The sequence below is a fragment of the Terrapene carolina genome, unplaced genomic scaffold, assembly GCF_002925995.2.
Source record: "Terrapene carolina triunguis isolate 2854851 unplaced genomic scaffold, T_m_triunguis-2.0 Scaffold130, whole genome shotgun sequence".
Classification (NCBI taxonomy): Eukaryota; Metazoa; Chordata; order Testudines; family Emydidae; genus Terrapene; species Terrapene triunguis.
In genome coordinates this window covers 29,921,859-29,946,494 of record NW_020664481.1, presented here as the reverse complement: position 1 = coordinate 29,946,494, position 24,636 = coordinate 29,921,859, and the positions used below count along the sequence as shown (strand labels likewise).

General features: G+C 41.7%; 1 protein-coding gene across 1 annotated transcript in view; it reads left to right on the top strand.

Moving 5' to 3' along the window:
* NKD1 (NKD inhibitor of WNT signaling pathway 1) overlaps window positions 1-24,636 on the top strand; it is a 159,345-nt gene that overhangs the window by 89,521 nt on the left and 45,188 nt on the right. Inside the window, exon 4 of the mRNA XM_026652867.2 lies at window positions 7,148-7,205. Coding sequence (XP_026508652.1) covers window positions 7,148-7,205 — 58 coding nt within the window. The remainder of the gene's footprint in view (window positions 1-7,147; window positions 7,206-24,636) is intronic.

Genomic DNA, 24,636 nt, shown 5'->3' with positions numbered 1-24,636 from the left:
AAAAAAAACCACCAACACATTTTGGGGATTTGGTTGAGCTTCTCCAGCGTGGAAACTGGATGAAGATGCTTCCTCACCCCTACTCCTTTAAATCTGGTCTTCAGGATAGTTCGTGTCATAGGCAGGATAAAAGAGGCAGGGGTAAGAAAAGAAAACTGATGAACCTGTCATTGGCAAAGAGCTTAGAGGATAGTTAGAACAAAGTAGAGCAAATGTCTAAATCTCAAAACTGAACACATGGCCCTCTGAAGGGACTTCAAAATTAATTTAAATATAGCCGCAGGTGGGTTTCTTGTCTTAGTTCCCTTTCATCTTGAGGACTAGATATTTTTCATCTGGAAATAGTTCATTTTCAACTAAAAGTTTTCACATTGTTTCTCTAGAAGTAATATTTGAATCCCTAGAAAAGCTGATCATGTATTAGCTTCAAATTCAGTGTAAGGTAGGACAGTATTACCAGTATCTATCAGAAGTTCTTGGAGTAGAGTATCTAAACACATCTCAATCACCCTAGTAAGGCAAAGGCCACACAAATAATAGTGTGATAAGTGTTAATGGTGGAGGTGATTTTGAAAGACTTAGGAAGAGCTTCTAAAAACATAGAAACTCCCGACTTCAACTTTACCCCAAACAAGAGATGCCAATACCAGTGACATTCAAGCTGCAATGAAGATCTAGACTAAGATGTCCCCTAAGAGACAGCATTGGTTGTCTACTAATTTTATCTGCTGACACCTGAGTTCTTATTCCTGGTGTTTTTTGCAAGTTGAAGGCATGCAAAAGAAGGTCAAAATTTTAATGATCTCTTGGGTTTTTTCTCTCCCAGATTCATGCTGTATGTGTTCTGTAGAGTCTTGGCCAAACTGTAGTAGAAATCTCACATTTCAAATGAACTGAACTAACTTGACCAGGCTGACAGCTTTGTGTGCATCTTTAGTGAGTGAACATAAAAAGGAAGGTTCTACTAACCACTGAAAACCAAGGTGAAAGGCCTACATTTCAGTATTGAGGCTACCTGCTTTCCAGAGGCTGAGGAATGCATGAGAAATACCACAGAGGGATGTGAAACTTGGTGTCTTTCTACCATGTTGGAAGGTGTGTTGAGGATCTGGGAGTGGGACAAGACAGATACAGAAAGCACTTTTAAAGTGCGTGTTGCAAGTCGACCTGCAGCTTTGCCTGGTTACGCAAAGCACCTTTGTTCCTCTGCCACTTCTTTGAGGGTCTTCTATACAGGGTTCATCTGACGTTCTCCAATGGGACACCCTTCAGAGCACATCGGTGTTGCTCCTCAATTAGAGGATGTGCAGCAGTGATACAAGGTTTCTTTACGATTATTATTGTTTTGTTTTAAAAAAACCTTTCTCTAACTTCACAACATAGTGCCAGCAGGTGGAGTTGCCTCTTGATTCTTCAATTGGAGGCAAGACACAGGGAATTGGGTGCAGCAATCAGTTCTCTGAACAGCTCTACTGTCCGCTAAAATATCGTGACTCTAGAGAGGTTTGGTGTGTTTTTTTTAAAGGAGCCTCCATGCTTAGAATGTGAAGAGGAATGACCCAGTTGTAATGGATCGCAGACCAATACAATTAGGGGTAGATAAGTCAAATTTATCTTTTTACCCAAAAGACTCGAGCTTGCCACTTCTGCTTAATAAACTGAATTACTACAGTTACTATGTATATTTTAATACTGGTCTAGCTGAAGTCACCTTGACTTCTGTCCCAAGTGTGAGCTGCTTTGCATTTGCCTTACAGAAAATAGAATCCCAATGAATTTTTAAATCATTAAGTAGTTTAAAAAAGCAAAATTTAAAAATACACATAGAGTTTACATAAATAGGAGAGGGCGAAATTCTGCTCCATGATGAGAAATTATATTAGACTTGTACTAATGCATAAGTGGGTGTTAGCCTTTGTAGTTTTGTCTTTTCCTCTGAGTGGTTTTCTGCGTGGTTCATTTATCTGTTGTTAATTTTGTGTTGTTTTTCTGGTGATGTTTCTGTTTCAGCTTTGTCATTGAGAGGCTGAGGATATGAATGGATTCATAGAAATTTGTATTTGTCTAATGCTGTAGGTATACAAAATGCTTTATAAACATGGAGAGCTAGGAAGCCCTTGCCACAAGGGGCTTACAATCCTAATGCAGGCAGATACAGTACAGTCGAAAAGATCAGGAGTAAAAAGAGGAGCAGGTAGCACTGAAGAACAGATTAATATTTGAGGCGTGATTTTCAAAGGTGTAAGTGGGCATGACCAAAATGTGTGTTCAACTTGGGGGTGCAGTTATGATTGCACACCTAATCATGGTAATAGTTTCCACAATCGGCCATTTATACCTATAACTCGTCATTTGGATACTCACAAAATTAACACATTTAATGAGAAGCTAGCAAAGAGCCCTCTCCAAATATACCTGTCTACAGGGTATAATCCTAGAGCTGTCTGGATTTCAGACCAGAATATGGAGCAGATATGATGATGCTCGTGGACAAGACGGTAGTTCTATATTTATATTCTTGGACTTTGTGGCAGCACTCAACATGGTTGGAATCAAGAAAGACCCTGAAATAGCTCAAGGCTTTACCCAGAGGTACCCAAATAGTTCTGTGAATCAGCTCCTCTGTCCCCCAGGTGCTCTCACCTGTGCAGTATCAAATTGTTCAATCCTCTCTTGGCCTATTGATACCTACATGCAGCTATTGGGCAAAAGTGAGAGAATTCTTGGGCTCAATTGCCAACGATATGCAGATGGCATTCAGCTCTGTTATGCCTTCACATCATATGCCAGAGGTAGTCAATAGGCAGTACTTGGAACCATGGAAGGGGATGAGCGCTCAAATATAGACAGGAGTAACACCATGCAGAGCCTGGGATGCAAAGACAAGGAACTTAGCAGACGGAGAGTTAGCGAGGGGATTGAAGGAGAAGAGTGACATGGACAGAAGAACAGGACAGGAAGATGATTGCAGCGTTTTAGATAGCTGGGGATGCAAATCCAATAACCTGGAGATGCCTGGAAATGAGTGTCTTGACTTCAGTAATTCAGAAGATCATGTCTGTATTAAAATTGAACAGGATGGTTAGGGCTCAGATTGGGGTTAAAAAAAAAATAGAATTCCCAGTGTTTTAGAATTCAGTGTAGAGTTCGAGCCCTACTGCAAAGGGGAGCAGAAGGTGTGATTGCCTGACTATAACCAGCTACATAGAAGTCTGGAGTAGGGAGCTTTTAAAAATTGCTTTTCTTCCTTATGTATGTATATACTGAGCGGCATTTCTGAGGGAGTTGTACTAATTAACTCTTCTCTCTATCCCTACCCCCTTAAATCTCAGTTGACTACAGTGGCACCTATCAGAAAAGAATATGTGGGACACAAGGTCTTTACTGCTGAAGTCAGCCAGGCAGCTGTTAACAGCTTTGAAGCAGATGTCTGAGCTTGAGTTTTAGTCATTTTGTATGATTTGTGTTGATAGCTAACAGGGGCTAACTTATTTATCCGGGAAACTCCCACTGAGGTGCAAACACTTGCTGTAGATGGGATCCTGTTTGGCAACCTATAGAAACAGCACACTGGAATACTCCTTCTACATAAACTTTTCTTTTCTTTACTCTTTCAAACATTCGCTGACCTCATTTATATAGTATGTCACAGGGTACATCTGGTTTTGGTTGTTTCGTGACTTGGTGTTCCAGTTGGAAAATGCAGTGTTGTGATTTAAAACACGGTGTCAGGACTCTGATATATCTCAGCTATCTAAGACTTACACATGGTTGCTTTTGCTCTCTTAGGCACCAGTCCTCTAGTACAATCTGCTAACATGGACCCTTGCATCCATGCAGAGCAGAAGGGTCTATGCTAGCAGAATGAGATGCAAGATCGGAATCTTAATTTGGTGTTTCATCATATCTACTATTTCATCAAGTAGATATTTCCTTTGGTTTTTTTTTTAAGATGTTCCTTCATGTTCTTCTTTGGGTATGCTCATCTGATTAGTGCCCTGCCTCTTCCCATTAAAATCATTTATTTTTCCATTGCCAACATGTATGCTACGCCATCGCCTTGCTCTGTTGTCATATTAAATTTTCAGAATTGCTGTAGCCAGTGCATTTCCCCCATTTCAGCCTCAAGAAAGAGACTGTCTAATTAATCTTTTAAAACCATACTTGTTTGTAACTGGAAGAACTCTGCATTTTTTACAATAGTGATGAAATCAGCATTGTTGTATATAACTTTCCCCTAGCCATTGTCTTTTTTTTCATTTCTGAGAATTATTATATGTGAAATGTCCAGTACACTTTTCACAAGCAGAGAGCATTATGGAACTTACATAGGTTGTGACATCTGTCTTTGGGGTGTTAAAAGATACTGTGATACTTGTTTCCAGGGCAATTTGTTTACCGAAACAATAGTGATATTTGGATCAGTGCAACTTTTTGTGGCTTAGTTTTTCAGTTTCTCCCATAAGATGTTAGTATAACAGTAGATATTTTTAGGTCCGGTTTCCCACACCTCTATTGCGTAAATGTCTATCTATCAGAAATAATGCATGTCATAATCTTACTGGCACGAAAGAGCAAATGTAATTGGCAGCTGATGAGTTGTAGCTGTCTAGATATGTCAGTAAATTGTGCAAGTGTTGCTGTCGTCAGCTTTAGGACTGGGTTGTCAATTCATATGCCATTTAACACGAGCATTACTGCTCTACACCATCAACAAAAACATTCCCAGAAGTTGGTGAGTCATAATAATTTGGCTTAAGGGGGAAAATAATTATTGAAAATTTAGTTTGTATGAACTCACTACTGTAACTTAAATGAATAACTAGAAGCTACAGAGGGAGTGAAGCTAGAACTAGCATGTAAAAATATTTACATAAGACCCATTTAATGATTAAAATGAGAAAATAGGGAGTCCAACTCATAGAATATTAACTATTTGCTTTCCCCTCTATGCATTCTTTTTCTCAGTTCCCGCCTGTTGAGGTATCAGTTGCTAAAGATGCATTTTCTTAGCTTATTTATTTGGGTGGTTTTTTTTTTTACAGTGAAATATCTTTTGCTTTTAAAAGAAAAGGTTTTGTTTGTTTGTAATTAAGCTATGACCAACAAAAGTTTGTATGTATAAATAAATAAATAAATAAATAACAAGACTCTGAGGTTTGTCAGTATGGCTCAATGGTTTTCATAATTTCCTCTGGCCCAGAAGATAACAAGATTAGGCATCATCACTTGGGAGTCCTATCCAATGCCTATACTGCTAACGTTGGAGTTCTAGAGGTGGGGGCTACAGAGCGGAAGTTATTCCTCTGTGGTGATTTCAGCTTATAACTAGCAGCTGTCCAGCTGTCCCGTGGCTCTTTTCTAAGAAAATAGGTGATAAATCAACATTTCTGCTCAGTTAAAAAGCAGCTGCTAAATATCTAGGGATGTGTGAACGAATTATGGTACTGTGTTTGTCTGCATAGTCACTACACTACCTAGCTCATTACTGTAAAGTCATTGGAGGAGCTCTTGAGTATCACTGTTTCAGGGACCCAAAATAAATGATGACGTGTACCTGTTCAAAGGGGCATTTGAAAATGCAAGAAGAAAGTAAACGTTGTAGTATATTTACAACTGAACTTATCCTAGTGTTCTTAGGGCTTGGACTCATGAGTTCTGTTTTAATAGTGCAAGTAAATCAAAAGTTCTTGTTAGTCTGAAGAACTCTCCTCACCTTTTTTTTTTTTTTTTTTTTTACACAGTAATGAAGGTAAACACTGATTTTCACAAATGTATTTGTCCCTTAATTTTAAAAAGTCCTAACTTTACAAATCTTTTGTGTAACCTTCAAAACACCAGGGTCTGTTATTTCCTACATTTTTTTTCCTTTTCATGTCCCCCAAACAGTCCTATGTGTACAGTTTAAATGAGAGATATAGATATGTTAATGGTGTGATTTCATACCTACAGATGTTAGTGTGAGGACTTCACATAGAATCTACTCTTGAGTGCCACGCAAAGCTAAATCTACTTCAAGTTAATTCTTTTATGATGCTTGTCTCTCCACCTTATGCCAATGTCTATGCCTACACATGTGAGGATGTTATTGTCAGGCCCCTAGTTCATGAGTTTTGGAGATTTCATCCTCTTGCAGAAATGTGGTAATGACCAACCGCAGCATTTAATAGCATTTCCCTTCCTTCCATGCCCATTCCTTTATTTGTTTACTTTGGAGATAAGGGCTGGTGCTTATCAACACTTATTAAGAAAGAAGGGGCTGTAACAGATATTTTAAATTAAAAACAAAGCTTCAGAAAGAGGTTGTGGGGATTTACTGCTCGGAAGAACAAATCAAAAATGGCTGCTCTGATGGCGCTGCAGAAACCCTATAGTTTTATCCAGCACAATCATGCCTTTCAGTGAGATTCATTCTCATGCGGTGGCTGCAGATTTGGACCACCAGTTCATAACTTTATTTAAAATGCACATGCACAAGGAGAAAGGGAAGTTTTCAGGTTCTTCAGGGTTGTTCAGACAACAGTGCATTCTGTAGAATCTAATTAAAAAATACAGGTAGAGAAATTGGTCTCAAGAGTTCCTAGGGTCTTATTTTTTGCTTTAGTTACCTCCTGGTCTGCAGAAAGGAGACAGTTGGTAACTGCTAACAAGTCGCTTAGAAAGGTACGGCAATGTACAGTCTCTGAAGGTTAAAAAGTTGCTGAGCCTCTGTCAGTCTCTTTAAGACTCATCTTGATTAGATGACCTCATTAAATAAGCTAATGAATATAACCAGTCCTTCTTTTGGAGAGATACTGACTAATCCTTGCAGAAGGCTTCCTAACTGCTGCCCCTAATTCCCAGGTGAATGCCAACTTTATTGGCTTTGTGTTTCTGAAAGGTCTCTGCAGTAAAGGTATAGTGGCCATGAATGGGATACTTTAAACTTTTAGAACTGTACTTTTCCTTTTTCCTTGTTATCATAAGCACTCATGAAATGGTGCGTATGTGCACAGGGAAGATGATTGCATTGTGGGGGCTAGTTGTGTTATAATTTATAACATTTGTCATTAACTTTGGAACCAAATTAGGCATTTGATTAATGTTTCAATGTTTTGTAAAGCCATTTAATCTTTTTTTTTTTTCTTTGTACCTCTTATTTCTACAGGATCCGTCTGGTGAAGGTTACAGAGAAACAATTGGTGATGAACACTTTCGTCTAGAAGGTACATAAAGAACAATTCTCCTTAGTTAATACTAAGGCATATTTGGAAAATTCAAACCAGGTCATACAGTGTGAACTCTGTGAATAATAGTGTGTAATCTGTATGGGGAATGTCATTATCTTTGGTGGCTAATAAGACAGGGATACGCCATATTTCTGTAACCCTCCTACATCCACAAATCTAGACGATGTCTCCACTTTGAGCTAGGAGTGTGATTCCCATCACCAGTAGACATACTCACACTACCTCTCATCAAGCTAGCGCACTAAAAATAGCAGCGTTGCCATTGCAGCACAGGCAGCAGTGAGCAGTGGCATGAGCTAGCTGCCCCAGGTGCAAACCCTTGTGGACCCCGTGGGAAAGTATTTGGGGTGGCTAGCCCACGCCATCACTCACCGCTGCCCATGCTGTTGTGGCTTCTTTTGCAAGATAGCTCAATGAAAGCTAGTGCGAGTATGTCCACTTGCACTGGGAATCACACCCCCAGCTCCAAGTGCAGATGTGTAGCCACAGTCCGTGTGGCATAGAGACCAAATTAGTTAATCTCCAATAAGAATTAGAGATTTTTGCTCAGCACGTCTTGAACAAAAGAGCAGATGTCATTATTTGCGCAGATCTCCTGTCTATGAGGCTAAACTTGCCTCTTCTGTAATTGTGGCTCTAACAGTAGTGGGAAATGGTGTAGCTCTGCTGTGAAGGGAACAGCAGGACCGTACCCATCCTGTGTGCCAAAGAACATAGCTTAATGGGGCTTCTTGCACCCTAATGGGTTGGGTATGGGGTTGAGGAACACAGAGTTGAGGACATTGGATCTTCACCTGTGTAGATCCACCAGCTATCCTGCCCTGTGTAGCAAAGACACAACAGCCATGGGGCTGCTGAAGCACTTATGAGATTGTCCCTTACACAGTGGCTAGTTACTTAGGTTCTGGGCTAATGGAAGCAATGTCCCCAATTAGTTCAGTGTAAGGAACCATACCAAGTTTTATTTAGACAATACCATCATTCTATATAATGGCTACTTGTGCTCGTGCGTGGTTAGAAGACTCTGCATAAAAATTTCCTTGGATTTTAAGGTTTAAGGTCATTTAGACTGTAGATAAATCTCCTGTTTTGAAAAGAATAGAGATGGATACTGCATGAGGTTGCTTAGAGGAAGCTTCAATGGAAGAATTCATTAAGATTGCTATCTAGAATGATGAGTTCATACTTCTGCAGTTAGAAGCTGGATGTCTTCTGACAGCAGATTTGGACATTGTTCAGTACCTACACAGTGGAAGAGTTCATTTTACAGAACGCAAGTCCTTCAATATGTTTGTGTTCTTTTACGGTTCTCCCTTATAAGTTCTAACCAGATCCAACTCTGCATAATTTGTGAGTTCTGCTGGGGTCACAGCAAAAGATGGCACCTATTCAGTTTTTCACATCAATAACCCAATGCCCTTTCACTGTTTGTCAAGAAGATTACCATCCAGAGCTCATCTTTGTGTTGGTGGAACTGAAGGTGCTAAAAATACCTTTTCCCATATCTGTTAATATGGCTTCTGCAATTCTGCTCTGCTAGTCCAGTAGAACTTTCTCTACTTATTTCTTTCTGAGTGGTGAGCCTAGGTTCTTAGCCTCCTTTTGCTTTTCTCTAGCAAATGATTCTTGGAGCATTTTTATTCCTTTGAGGATGGAAACATAAAGTTTTAAATCTCATTTAGAGACTGCTGCCTAATTTATATCAGAAGGGGTATGTAAACTATTGGTCTGCATTAGAACATAAGAACGGCCATACTGAGTCAGATCAAAGGTCCATCTAGCTTAGTACCCTGTCTTCCGACAGTGGCCAATGCCAAGTGACCCAGAGGGAATTGTTACCCACAAAAAATTCTGTCACTCACACACTCTAGAGGCACTCACCTTTGCCCCGTTCCTAGGGCTCAGGCATAACCCTGTCAATTTAGGCACCCACCATCACCCATCTGTGGACTCAGGCGTAACCTTACACTCTGCGGGTTTGCGGGGTATTTTATCAGTGAAAGAGCCTTACACAGTAATATCCTACTTAACCTCTATTTATTAACAATCACCAAAACCAGAATGCACACGCTACACATATAGTTCTCACCACTCCCAATAAGGCAGATGAACTTTTCTTGATGGCCAGTCATGATCTGGTCCATCTGGGGGACTGCACGATGTGATTGGCAGAGTGTTGAGGTCTGGCAGCTTTGTTCTTGGGGCTGTGTCCTCGAGCTGCTTCCAAAGAACTTCCTTTTGAAAGTTTATATAGTGAAACTTGAGTCCTGGGGGGAACCTATACCTTAACCAATCATTATACTAACCAATCCTAACAAAATTCTCTAACCAATCCTACCCCACCACCTTAATTAATTTACACCTAGCAAAATTAATTATGTAACAGACACAAACAATCAAAGAACCAGACAGAGATCATACAGACAAACAATAGGGAAGTGGGGACCATAATGACAAAACAATAAAGAAGTATAGATTTTACACCCACAACTATTGATAAGCGATTTCTTGCCAGACAGAATGCCATCAAACTAAGTTTTTTCTTTAACCATCTTAAGATCTGTTTCTTTATCTGGTGACAGTGGGTGCTATTAGGACGGGGTCGCCTTCTTAAAAGCCCGATATTACATTGTTTTAATGTAATTTAGATGGAATATGAGGATGTGACTTCCCGCTTGTCAGCTAATGGCTGCTGCTCTTTTAACCTGGCTGCAGACGAAGGCCTTATTCTTACAGTCTGAACGGTAGATATGATGTGCTGAAATCAAACAGAGTTTGTAAAATGACCATTACCAGGGTAACGCCTGTCCACTTCTGTTGGGTTAGAGTTGGCAAGACCCTGCTCTCAGGAAGCGTTGTGGAATTGTTGAAAGAAACTAGTTTAAAACCATCAGCCGATTTAAAAGCTACTTTTTCACATAGAATTTTAGTTTCTCTCTTTTTACATAGAATTAAAAACTGAGCTTCAGTGAGTTGTGATAACATTATCTATATTAGCGTGGCCAGCTACTGGTTTTATTTTAAAAAATATGTAGTTCATGCCAGAGGAAAAACAAACTCTGTGGTAAAAGTATATATGAGAGTTGTCGAGTAGATCATCTTACAGTTAGGATACTGAACTGGGACTCAAAAGATCATCCACTCTAACAGTGTCTGCATCTTAGTTCCCCATCTGTAAAATGGGTTAAATAATACTTCAGCCTTTTGTCTCTATCATCTCTTTAGCTTGTAAATCCTTTGGGGAAGAGATTATTTCTTACTATATGTTTGTTCAATATGACCCCAATCTCAGCAGGGGCCTCTGAGTGCTGCTGTAATAGAAATAATAATTAACATTTGTTACTAATAAACCAACATTTGGTAACAGTTACCACATCTGAGATTGCTACAGTTTTTACCTCCGTTTAGAATAGGTGATGTGTGTGGTAATAGTTGGCAAATGTTATTGAATTTTTAATAGAATTATTGTAAAAGACAACTTTACGCTGGATATGAAAAGCCAGTAAAGTGAATAATTCTGTTCACAATGTGTCTCATTTTGTCTTTTTCATCCAGTTATATTGTGGTGTATAATACACAACTCTGCATCTAAATCATGGTTTACTTTTGGTTGTGGCATTGCACTGTACAGCAAACATAACACCCAGCGTGTGCCATTTTCAAACTAGCCAGCAACAGGCTTCTTTACTAGAGAGTAAAACTGCTCTTGGCACTTTTAGGCTATTATATTTTGTCATTGCTGCTCAGTGCCAAGAAGTGCAGTTCACATTATTACTACCAGTGTGTCTCATTCGTATGAAGAAGCTGAGTAGTGAGGGCAGGAGTTAGATGAGTGTAGGTGGTCCTTTCTCACTCCCTGGAGCCAGGGAAGAATTTTGCCCTGGCACTCCTGCAGCTGGAAGGAAGGTAACTGTTCTTTCTCGGGATTTTCTTGCTTAAATGCACACTGGGAAGGTGCTGTCTTGTTCTAAAAAGACAACAAATTTCCCCGACCCTTTCTGTACCTACCTGCCCTGCTTTCCCCATTAGAAACAATTCTATCCACTTTTCCAGAACAGTTTCGTTAATGTGGCTTAATTGTGTCAAATCAAAATGCTTTCAGACTTTTCAGTGCATCCACAGTACCCTTCTGTTCTGTTGGATACTTCCTCTTGCAGGGGTAATGGACTATTCGAACAGCAGTGAAGCTACCCCTTTCTAGTGACGTTCAAACATGGCTCTATAACATGGTTATGGATGGAAACGACAACTAGTTCTAACAATTTTCTACACAGAAACTGCTTGTGTAAAGTAGAAGTGGGTATTTTCGATAAATAGATCTAACTACATAAGATAATTTTATGGCCCCCCATTAGTGTACTATAAGCACCCCACCATCTTTAGTGTATTTATCCCCCATGAGGTAGAGAAGTACTACTGTACAGATGGGGAACTGAGGCATAAAGAGACTAAATGACTCACCCAAGGTCAAATAGGAAGTCTAGGGTAGGGCAGGGATTTGAACACCCAAATATCAGACAACCAGCTTACCCACTGGACTTTATTTCCTCTCTGGGTTTGTAGGGGTTGAGAAGAAATGAGTAAATCAATGGTTTATTCCGGCGGGGGCAGAACCTTGGGAATTTAAGCACTTTGGGACAGGTGAAGATTTCCTGTACTGGATTCTGGTGCTTTTTAGTGTTAGGGTTTGTCTGTACAGAGCAGCAATGCGCACTATGGGGGTGTGATTTTTAAAGTGCTGATGCATTGTGCATTAATTGGTCTGTGTAAGACCCTGCTGGTGTGCACTAAAAGTTCTGTTTTGAATAGCACTACATTAAAGCACTCTAAGGATCTTTTAGGGCACACCAGCAGGGTCTACATGAACCAATTAGTGTGAGGCGCATTAAATTTTAAATTAAATAAAATATAGTTAGTTCACTTTAGAAATCGCTATCCCTTTAGTGCACATTGCTGCTCCATGTAGACAAGCCCTTATCTACCTGGAGCTGTTTCTCCTTCACCTGGTCTTCTTTAACTGGCTCAATATTTCTGGACTGCCAAACTCCCTCGATGGTACTTTGACATACAATTCAGATGTTATCTAGCTTTTTTTTAATCAAGAAAACTGAGGAAGAAAACAGCATTTCATGGATTTGCAGAAAAGCACAGCAGGTCACAACAGTCTATTGGGGGAGATTCGTAGCATTCACACAGACACTTGATTAGAGAATAAGTCAGAGTTCTTTAGAAGAGTCACACTAAAAAGACAATGTGGTAATAGGAGAAATAATTTAATTCCTTCATTTGTTTTACATAGCCAAGTTCATTACCTTTTTTTTTTTAAAGCCATCTGAGCAGCAAAGATAAAAAGAACTGTCTTAGCAGTCCAAAAAGAAGCTGGATTTAACTTCTGTGTTGTTATGTAAAGCTTGATCAAATCCTTTCGTTTTAACAGACTTAACTGGCCAACAGCAAAAGGCTCGGGATTCTGGGATTAAGATTGGTAAAAGGACTGGTGCATTAGTGCTTTCTTTTGAACTATAGAAAGAACAAAGTAAACATCAAAAGCATTAAGCCATGAGTGCGGATTGTTGACTCAATGTTGCTGCATGACAAGAGGTTAGAACTCAATAGTGGCTACTCTGTTTACTGAGTGCCATGCAGAAAGAAACAGTTTGACCAGTATTGTCTATTATATTCAGCACCTGCCTTTGATTTCACCGCTCTGTAAATTGAAAATTTTGGATTTTCTCTTATATGGTCAATGGGCACCTTAAATGAACTCAAGGTCAGTGGAAATGAACTGAGCCACTTATGTAATCTACTCTTTGTGATTCTTTTTTCGTTTTTGTCCCTCTGTCACTGATAATTCAGAAGTTAGGAATACAGAATATGCACTATATAGTGGACACACTTTTTTATAACACTCAGTCTGTTTTTAGCGGTAATTCCCTATTTTATGTATAGAGAATTTCACTGGAATGGATATTATCTCTGAACCTTGAACAAACTTTTAAAGTGCACTCACAGTACATCGCAGTCTTGGGGAAATTTTTTGAAATGTCTGGTACAGATACAAGCAATATTATCTGTCGGTAAAATATTTTTGAGCATACGTTGGTTACTTAATCAGTTATTATTTATAGTGCCTTATTTATAGCACAGTCCCTGCCCTGGCGATTTTAAAATCTAAGTAACTCTACATAATTTAGTGTCTTCATTTTATAAATGTTATAATTTCTTTCATATTGAAAATGTTAATAATTTTCTAGGCATTGTTTACATGCAGTATAGAAACCATTTTAGCATAGATGGAAAATACATAGGTTGCACCTTGTTCTAGAAAGGATCACTTGACAAAAGATGAGTTATGCAGTCAGGCACAGTTGCCTAATAGTCTTCAAGCTATTATTATCTACTTAGTGCCATTAGTGCACATGGTGCTTTACAGACAGAGAAGGAAAGGCTCCCTTTCCCCAGGAGTTTACAGTTGAATAACTATTCACCACTAATATCACAACCCACACCCCTTTAATTGTACATTAAAATGGCTGCTCTATTATTGTCAGCACTCTGGTGTGTAGTAAGTGAACTCTGCATTTTTATGGTTTATTAATAATCCTCTGCACTTAGCGTGTTACTCACATACAGCAAAACCTGTGTTTATGGTCCCCTCTGGTCATCATCTGTTTAGTGGCTGCAAAATTTTGAGATATCACGAGATTGTCCAACTTTCCTTTATTAACTCCCCCATTAAAGCTGCCACCTGTGAAATGCATCTTCAGCTGCATGCTGACCCATTCACAGTAGCTATGTTCGTCTGCCAAAACAGCTGGTCTCCACCCAGACTGGAAGCTGATAAGCTGGTTACTGTGAATTGGAAAGGGCACCAATGAACCTAGAAAAAAGGAGCAAAAACTGCTTAGTTTGGCAGATAGAAGAAAAGTTGCCAAAGAACATGAGCCTGGTAGGATTAGCCAAAGTTTTTCTGTGGTCAGACAAAGATCCAGGAAATTATAAGAAACAGGTAGGCTGTTTGCCATGAGTGGGAGGAAAATCTTATGGTATAAGGCACTTAAAAAAAAAAGTAAAAGTGTTCCTTAACATTAACCATTCCTTCTAAGGAGTTTGGTATTTGGATCACAAGACTTTTACTTCTAGGGCTGTGGTTTTCAAACTGGTGTATGCGAGCTCTCGTCAGGGGGTATGTGAGAAAAATCCTGTAATGGTTGCCAAATCTCACTAAATAAAGTATGTTGTCCATCTAATCATGGGAATATTATCATACCTATCTTGGATGAGGTGTACGGTAGACTGCATTATTTAGAAGGGGGTTCGCAGCCCAAAAAGTTTGAAAACCACTGTACGAGGGTCCAGTTTCAACTGCAGTGATGTAAAAAAGCTGTTGCCTTCCAATTGTTGTCCATAGCTTTTGTGAAATCAGGCAGTGGGCTCGTCCATTTCCAAGAGGATTGTGACAGTTGGTACCAACTGCCACTTTGCTGGCAATTGCAGCAGAGAACCCACTGATAGAATGGGCATGAAAAGTGAGCTACTCTGTTGCCTCAAAAAGTGATTGATCCTTTCTGTCAGCATTGAGACACATACCTTAGCAGGGAGGATAACATGCCGTAGTCTGACTGTGCTATACATGTTCTGTGATTGTAGGATTTCAGTCTCCAGAGCTGACAATCCAGCACCACCTATAAGCACCAGCATTCACTAAAATTCTTTTGAGTTGCACTTTCCCCGCCATAGTTTAAGTGTCAGAATGTTTTTCTCTGTTACGTTGGTCTGGAGAGATTATACATGCTAGAGATTATTTAGTGTTTTTTGTCTCTGGGTCTGAAGTCATTTTACAAAACGTTATCACCATTTTAGAGACTGAGAAACACAGACCAAAGACATTAAGTAACTTGCCCAAGGGCACAGTAGCAGAGCTGGGCCTAAAAACCTGGCTTGCTGGTTCCCAGTCCAGTTCTTTATCCACCAGACTATGCTGGTGAGATGCTTTAAAGGTATAATACAAAACTTTTTCCAAAACCAGTAAAAGCTCCTATTTTCTTGCTGGTGACTTTTACATAAAGGTAACTAATTACACAAAATTAAAAACATATTAGTAACTTAACTCTTCATTAATTTCATGATGAAGCTGAGGAAGTGAAAAAATGAGTGAGGGACTTGCAGAGTGCAGGTCAAATTCCTTGAATATGCTTCAAAAATGTGGAAACTTTTAAAATATTTTAAATACGTTAGAATATTCCCACCTCTCTTCCTTTCACGTAATGTTGGCAATGTTTCAAGCTACATACTAAGATACCATAAAAAGGATCAAGTAACATCAGGAATATTAAACTATCTGACCCCTTAGCCCTTGTTAAATAATGAGCAAGATCTCAGCTGGCAAAATATCTTCTCTAGCTACAGCTTTTGAACATCCCTGGTTCTGAGTTACCAAATGGTCACAAAATTAGTTCAGCCCATTAGTAGTCTTTTGCACCTGTACAACGGCAATCTCATGGAGTCAGTGAGGTTGCAGCTGCGAGAAGCAGTTGATCCAATGTGTACTGTACTAAGATAGCTATTACTGTATGCGTGCAGCAGGATAAAAATGCTGTTCAACTTTGCCCCAGGATAACCGTCATTATGACCAAAGAATAAAATGAAGGGAACACATCAGTTGAGAGTTTGAAACCAATCTTTTTGGAAATATAATGAATATCAGTGGCTTCACTTAGTCTGCTTGAAGAACAAAGATCCTTTTCTATTTTTAATTTCCCAGCAATTATTATTGCCAGTTATTTTTCTCGTCGCCTTGACCACAGTTTCTAGAGTTTTTTATTAAACATATTTCTGAAAAGTGAGTCAAAATGCCACTCTCCGCTGCCCTCTCTAGTGACACCAGATTTATGCCACCATAACTACAAAGATGCTTTGACCCTTGATTTCTCAGAAGAGAGATGTTGGTTCCAAAGTTCTCGCCTTCAGAGCGGTTGTCAGGTTTCATTTAGAAACCTGCAGTTAGGATCACCTCCAATAGGCCTCACACCCTGTTTCTAGCAACAACTTCAAAATCAGTTCAGTTGTGTTTGACTTTCACAAAAATATCTGTCTTGCCAAGGCAACACATTTTTGCTGGTCTTTTGAGGTGTGGTCACTTCAGCCAGGTTTTAGAGTGCTGGGTGCTCCTCCATTGGGCTTTTATTTCATCCCCCATATGCATGGTGCTGGAAGCCCCTCCTGTCACGTCCAGGGATTTCATATGATCACATCTCTCATGACTGACTCTGTGGCATGCAAGGACGCGGTTTGCAGCAAGATGAAACAGTCGCTGCTTTTCCATCAGGGGTTCAAAAGTAGAAACCCATCTAGCTGGTGTCAAATTTCGAAACCTTCTCTCCTTAAAGTTTGTAAAGGGAGTCACATTCCAGGAGACCTTGGGCTGGATGTTTTAGATACAACAACCCTGTCAGCTTGCTGAACCTAACAAATACACTAGGCATGTACATGCAGACACAGATGCAATTGCAGTAAAAAGCATATTGCTTTTGCCAGCTTGCTGTCCCAAATTCAAAGTGTATATCAGTCAGGGTGCTTTTGTATGCTTCAACTCCACTTCTGCTGCACAAGCTACAGAAACCCAAAGTTTTACCTCAACAGGCAGAACAAGTGCCCTTTGTTACCTAGACAGATTACAGCTTTTTCTAAAGTCTGCTCTTCATAAAAGCCCAGCTTGAACAGTGGAAATTCTGACTTGCCTCAGATACTGAGGAGACTTTTATAGTTTCAAGTAGCTCCAGGGTTATATTTTAAAAGTTGAATTTCATCACATGCTTTAAGTTTTTTGTGGGGGGGAAAAAGACGTGGTATTTTTAGAGGGAAAAAAGTTTTTTTTCTCTCCCTCTCCACCTTTTTTCTTAACAGATGTTTCATCTCAATCATATCCAAACCTCAAAGCACAAGTAGCAGTCAACCTTAGTCTCCTGTGGAGAAAAAGATAAAATGTCATTTGTTTGGAGGAGGAGGAGGGGTGTGTGTGTGTGTGTGTGTGTGTGTGTGTGTAACCACAACTAGTCTGTGAGTAAAAGCAAATAATAAATGCAGCACGATGGGGTTGTGGAAATGAACCTGAAGCAATATTTCTGCTCTCAAAAAAGCCTGGAGTCCAGCTGTTCTGGTTAGATGGAAATTCCCAACATGGGGAGGGGGAACAAAAGGGGGGGGGGAGAGAAAAACTTCCAGTAATCAGATTTTTCTTGCTCCTGTAAATCAGAATCCAGCAATCCAAGTCCTCTAACCAATGAAGGATATAAAACAAAGTGCCCAACATTATACTGTAAAGGATTTTAAACTTCTTTTGGGGGGGGTGGAACAGCACTTGTAAACCAAAATATAAGGAATTTCCACAGGGCTCTGGAGAAACCTCAGAGTTTTGCTGTGCACTGCATTGTGTGCTGCAATCAGCGCTACAGCCTGTTGTGGGAATGGCCGAGGTGATTCAGTGCAGCCATGAACTACTTGTATAAAAGATTTATAGGGGAGGAAAGTCATATTCCCTCTTAAGGATTTGTATGCCTGAAGCTAAAATTTGGTTGTTTGGGGACCCCTTCCCCTCTTGCTCTTAAAGGAGTCTTCAAGTGTGGGGGAGAAAAAAGGACATATTCTTGGAGAAGGCGAGGGGGTTATGCCAGGGGAAGGCTGCCTTAAGTCCTAGCTAGAGCTTTGTAAGAGCCTCATTGACAGGGCTTACCCTTAGCACATCTCCTGGTGCCCTGTTCCTAGATCATCAGCATCTTCTGCACCATAGCAGTGCCCCCCCACCCCCTGAGGTCTGCAGCCCTGGTTCCACTGGTAAGTAGTGAATATGGCTTAGATTACAAGAACCACTTTTTATTAAAAATCTGCAATCATATAGCTTAAGAAACAAGATGTCTGATTTCACACAATCGGAGTAGCTTAACGGCTGACTCTCCATTTTGAAACACCTTGACTACCTGGGACGATAGGAGGGTTTTACTTGTCCTTTAGACGCTCTTCAGGTCAGGGACTGTCTTCATCTGTGTTTGCACAGCACAATGGGACTCCAATCCAGTTTGGGATCCGTTGGTGCTACTGTGATTAACAGTAATAATATTATTGCCAAGATTGAGTGCCATGCATTTTGTGTGGGAGTCCTTAGATTGTGACATTAAAATTGAAATCTTGTGTGCCATATGTAGACTTTAAAGATCCCTTGCCATGATCTATAAGGGTACGTCTACACTACGAAATTAGGTCGAATCTATAGAAGCCAGTTTTATAGAAATCGGTTTTATACAGTCGATTGTGTGTGTCCCAAATATAAAATGCTCTAAGTGCATTAAGTCGGCGGACCGCGTCCACAGTACCGAGGCTAGCATCGACTTCCGGAGCGTTGCACTGTGGGTAGCTAAATGCCAAACATGCAAAAGCAAAACCAGGCGAGGAGGCGATTGCAGTGTGGCGATGAGAGTGATGAGGAAATTGACATGGACATAGACCTCTCACAAAGTACAGGCCCCAGCAATGTGCAAATCATGGTGTTACTGGGGGAGGTTCATGGCGTGGAACGCCGATTCTGGGCCCAGGAAACAAGCACAGACTGGTGGGACCGCATCGTGTTGCAGGTGTGGGATGATTCCCAGTGGCTGCGAAACTTTCGCATGCGTAAGGGCACTTTCATGGAACTTTGTGACTTGCTTTCCCCTGCCCTGAAGTGCCAGAATACCAGGGTGAGAGCAGCCCTCACAGTTGAAAAGCGAGTGGCGATAGCCCTGTGGAAGCTTGCAACGCCAGACAGCTACCGGTCAGTCGGGAATCAATTTGGAGTGGGCAAATCTACTGTGGGGGCTGCTGTGATCCAAGTAGCCAACGCAATCAAAGACCTGCTGATAGCAAGGGTGGTGACTCTGGGAAACGTGCAGGTCATAGTGGATGGCTTTGCTGCAATGGGATTCCCAAACTGTGGTGGGGCGATAGACGGAACCCATATCCCTATCTTGTCACCAGAGCACCAAGCCACCGAGTACATAAACCGCAAGGGGTACTTTTCAATGCTGCTGCAAGCCCTGGTGGATCACAAGGGACGTTTCACTAACATCAACGTGGGATGGCCGGGAAAGGTACATGATGCTCGCGTCTTCAGGAACTCTGGTCTGTTTCAAAAGCTGGAGGAAGGGACTTTCTTCCCGGACCTGAAAATAACCATTGGGTATGTTGAAATGCCCATCGTGATCCTTGGGGACCCAGCCTACCCCTTAATGCCATGGCTCATGAAGCCGTACACAGGCAGCCTGGACAGTAGTCAGGACCTGTTCAACTATAGGCTGAGCAAGTGCCGAATGGTGGTGGAATGTGCATTTGGACGTTTAAAAGCGCGCTGATGCAGTTTACTGACTCGGATAGACCTCAGCGAAGCCAATATTCCAATTGTTATTGCTGCTTGCTGTGCGCTCCACAATATCTGTGAGAGTAAGGGGGAGACATTTATGGCGGGGTGGGAGGTTGAGGCAAATCGCCTGGCCACTGATTACGCGCAGCCAGACACCAGGGCAGTTAGAAGAGTACAGCAGGGCGCGGTGCGCATCAGAGAAGCGTTGAAAACCAGTTTTGTGACTGGCCAGGCTACGGTGTGAAACTTCTGTTTGTTTCTCCTTGATGAACCCTCCCACCCACCCCCGGTTCACTTCACATTCATGCATTCTTTATTAATTCATCACACAACTAGGGGGATAACTGCCAAGGTAGTCCGGGAGGGGTGGGGGAGGAGGGAAGCGCCGGGTGGGGTGGGGGAGGAGGGAAGGACAAGGACACACTGCAGTTTAAAACATTAAAACTTTAACTCTTATTGAAGGCCAGCCTTCTGATGCTTGGGCAATCATCTGGGGTGGAGTGGCTGGGTGGCCGGAGGCCCCCCCACCGTGTTCTTGGGCGTCTGGGTGAGGAGGCTGTGGAACTTGGGGAGGAGGGCTGTTAGTTACACAGGGGCTGTAGCGGCAGTCTCTGCTCCTGCTGCCTTTCCTGCAGCTCAACCATACGCTGGAGCATTTCAGTTTGATGCTCCAGCAGCCGGAGCATCGACTCTTGCCTTCTGTTAGCAAGCTGACGCCACCTATCCTCTTCAGCCCACCACTTGCTCTCTTCAGCCCGCCACCTCTTCCCTCGTTCATATTGTGCTTTTTTGCACTCTGACATTGACTGCCTCCAAGCATTCTGCTGTGCTCTGTTAGCATGGGAGGACATCTGGAGCTCCGAGAACATATCATGCCGGGTGCGCCGTTTTCTCCTTCTAATCTTCACTAGCCTCTGCGAAGGAGAAACATTTGCAGCTGGTGGAGGAGAAGGGAGAGGTGGTTAAAAAAGACACATTTTAGAAAACAATGGGTACACTCTTTCATGTAAAATTTTGCTGTTCACATTACACAGCACATGTGCTTTCATTACAAGGTTGCATTTTTCCTCTTATATTGAGGGCCTGCCGGTTTGGTGTGAGAGATCACTCACGCAGTGCTAGGCAACAGAATTCGGCTTGCACGCAGCCATGGTAAGCCACAGTCTTTTGGCTTTTTTAACCTTCATAACATGTGGGAATGGTTTCAAACAGCAGCGCCCTCATTTCCCATACCAAGGACCCGTTGGGTTGGCCATTTAAAATGGGTTTGCAGTGTAAAAGGAGGGGCTGCGGTTTCCGGGTTAACATGCAGCACAAACCCAACTACCCCCCCCACACACACACACACCCAATTCTCTGGGATGATCACTTCACCCCTCCCCCCCACCGCGTGGCTAACAGCGGGGAACATTTCTGTTCAGCCGAGCAGGAACGGGCACCTCTGAATGTCCCCTTAATAAAATCACCCCATTTCAACCAGGTGACCGTGAATGATATCACTCTCCTGAGGATAACAGAGAGATAAGGAATGGATGTTGTCTGCATGCCAGCAAACACCGGGACCATACGCTGCCATGCTTTGTTATGCAATGATTCCAGACTACGTGCTACTGGCCTGGCGTGGTACAAGGTCCTACCATGGCAGACGGGATAAGGCAGCCCTCCCCAGAAACCTTTTGCAAAGGCTTTGGGAATACATGAAGGAGAGCTTTCTGGAGATGTCCCTGGAGGATTTCTGCTCCATCCCCATACACGTTAACAGACTTTTCCAGTAGCTGTACTGGCCGCGATTGCCAGGGCAAATTAATCATTAATCATTAAACACGCTTGCTTTTAAACCATGTGTAATATTTACAAAGGTACACTCACCAGAGGTCCCTTGTGTGCCCTCAGGGTCTGGGAGCATGCCTTGGGTGAGTTCGGAGGTTACTGGTTCCAGGTCCAGGGTGATAAACATATCCTGGCTGTTGGGGAAACCGGTTTCTCCGCTTCCTTGCTGTGAGCTATCTTCATTGTCTTCATCATCATCATCATCATCATCTTCCGCGTACCCCGAACCCGCTTCCCTGTTGCGTGATTCTCCATTGATGGAGTCAAAGCACAGGGTTGAGGTAGTGGTGGCTGCACCCCCTAGCATGGCATGCAGCTCCGCGTAGAAGCGGCATGTTTGCAGCTCTGCCCCAGACCTTCCGTTTGCCTCTCTGGCTTTGTGGTAGGCTTGCCTTAGCTCCTTAATTTTCACACGGCACTGCTGTGCATCCCTGTTATGGCCTCTGTCCTTCATGGCCTTTGAGACTTTTTCTAATATTTTGCCATTTTGTTTACTGCTACGGAGTTCAGCTAGCACTGATTCGTCTCCCCATATGGCGAGCAGATCCCGTACCTCCCGTTTGGTCCATGCTGGAGCTCTTTTGCAATCCTGGGACTCCATCATGGTTACCTGTGCTGATGAGTTCTGCATGGTCACCTGTGCTCTCCACGCTGGGCAAACAGGAAATGAAATTCAAAAGTTCGCGGGGCTTTTCCTGTCTACCTGGTCAGTGCATCTGAGTTGAGAGCGCTGTCCAGAGCGGTCACATGAAGCACTGTGGGATAGCTCCCGGAGGCCAATAACGTCGAATTCCGTCCACACTACCCCAAATCCGTCCCGCAAAGGCCGATTTTTAGTGCTAATCCCCTCGTCGGAGGTGGAGTAAAGAAGCCTGTTTAAAGGGCCCTTTAAGTCGAAAAAAAGGGCTTCGTCGTGTGGACGTGTCCAGGCTTAATTCGGTTTAACGCTGCTAAAGTCGACCTAAACTCATAGTGTAGACCAGGCCTAAGAATAGGGTTTTTCCATAGTGTCTTTGTATAAGGTTTCCCTCTTCCTCTAGGTCAGTGGTTCTCAACCAGTGGTACATGTACCCCTGGGGGTACGCCAGGGTCTTCTGGGGGTATATCAACTCCTCTAGATATTTGCCTAATTTTACAACAGTCTACATAAAAAGCACTAGCAAAGTCAATACAAACCAAGATGTCATAGAATTCTATTGCTCTGTATACTGAAATTCAAGTACAATATTCATATTCCAAATGATTTATTTTATAATTGTATAGTAAAAATGAGAAAGTCAGCAATTTTTCAGTAATAGTGTGCTGTGACACTTTTGTATTGTTATGTCTGATTTTGTAAGCAAGTAGTTTTAAAGTGAGGTGAAACTTCGGGGTACACAAGACAAATCAGACTCCTGAAAGGGTTTCAGTAGTCTGGAAAAGTTGAGAACCACTGCTCTAGATTGTAATGTGCAGTGTGTTGTACATCAGCCAAGTTCCAGCCTGCATTAAGAGATGACTGCATTTCATTAGTGCTTTATGGCTGTAGTAACATGCTTTGGGATGAAAGACAGTATAGAAATGTCAGATAGTGTGTATGTGTTTGAATATGGTTAGCTTTATGATGGACTATGGAGACACACAAATTTTAGAACTTAGCTGCCTTATAGATGACAAATATTATAGCTGAACTGAAAGTAAGATCTCTGGTTCAAGGTTGCCTGAGTGTTTCCATTTTAAGCCTTATTTTTAACTGAATTCTAGCAATCCAAAAATCTTCACTATTTGGGGTTTGAAACTTTCCAGGCTTGAAGAACGAGGAGTACTTGTGGCACCGTAAAGACTAACACATTTATTTGGGCATAAGCTTTCATGGGCTAAAACCCACTTCATCAGATGCATGCAGTGGAAAATACAGTAGGAAGATATATATATATATATATACACAGAGAACATGAAAAAATGGGGGTTGCCATACCAACTCTAATGAGACTAATAAATTAAGGTGGGCTATTATCAGCAGGAGAAAAAAAACTTTTTTAGTGATAATCAGGATGGCTCATTTCAAACAGTTGACAAGAAGGTGTGAGTAACAGTAGGGGAAAAATTAGTTTGGTTTCAGAACCTGAAGATGAATTTGGGTGGAAAGTTTGAGCAAAAGCTCTTCTTGATGGTTTGCAAGTGTTAGCAGTAGTGATGGTTGTGACATTTTCTGATTTAAAAAAATGGCAAAGAATTTTTGATTATTTTTTCTCTTATTTTCCAACTGTATTGGTGGAGGGACCAACCGGGCACATTATAGACAGAAAAGACATCCACTCTGTAGAGTTTAGGTTTGGATCTGAACTTTCCTGAAGCTGGAGGGATTCCTATTCACATCCATCAAGAATTATGGGGGTTTTCTAAATCTTTTCTTTATTTTTAATGAATAAACTGGGGACACAAAACAACCACATCTCCTCAATGTGGGTCTGATCCAATGTAATTTTAAGTCAATGAACTAACGCTCATTGGGTCACGCCCTATATCCGTATCTTCCTTTTACAACCAGCTCAATTGGCAGAAACATTTGATGTTTTTGTCAGGAGAGTGTAAGGTCGTGTACTCACCACGTGTAGCACTCCCTTGGGTTGGGGTGCAGTGCTGCAAAGGGTACTTGTCCCTGGCACCTGCTACTGGCCACCTGCCTCTCGCTGGGTCTTCCACTTCCTCATAAAGTTCATTCCCCGTCCAGGGGTCCAACTGAAAGTCCAAATCAAATACCCAAACTAATAGCTCTTCTACCTCTCTCAGGTGCCACTGAAGTCCTGTGCTTCTTGGTCCCTTCTCCTAGCACCTCCAGAGCTTCTCTGATCTAGCTTCTTCCGCAGCAGGATTCCTCTACTGCCTCCCTTCCCCAGGGACTCTAGAACAGTGGTTCTCCAACTTTTTTTTTCACGGACCACTTGAAAATTGCTAAGGGTCTCGGCAGATCACTTAACGGTCTTTCCAAATGTTGTTTGTACCATTAGCGAAGTATTGTAAAGCACTTTGGATAAAAGCGCTATATTAAAAAAAACCTTAATAATTAACTTTTTTTGTATAAAAGCACACAACTCATATTTTAATATCAGTAGTCTTACTTTTCCACGGCGATGGATATGCCCTCTCTCCCCCGCTGCAGCAGCCCCCGAGCTGGGAAGGAGTGGGATCCCTCCCTTTCTCCCC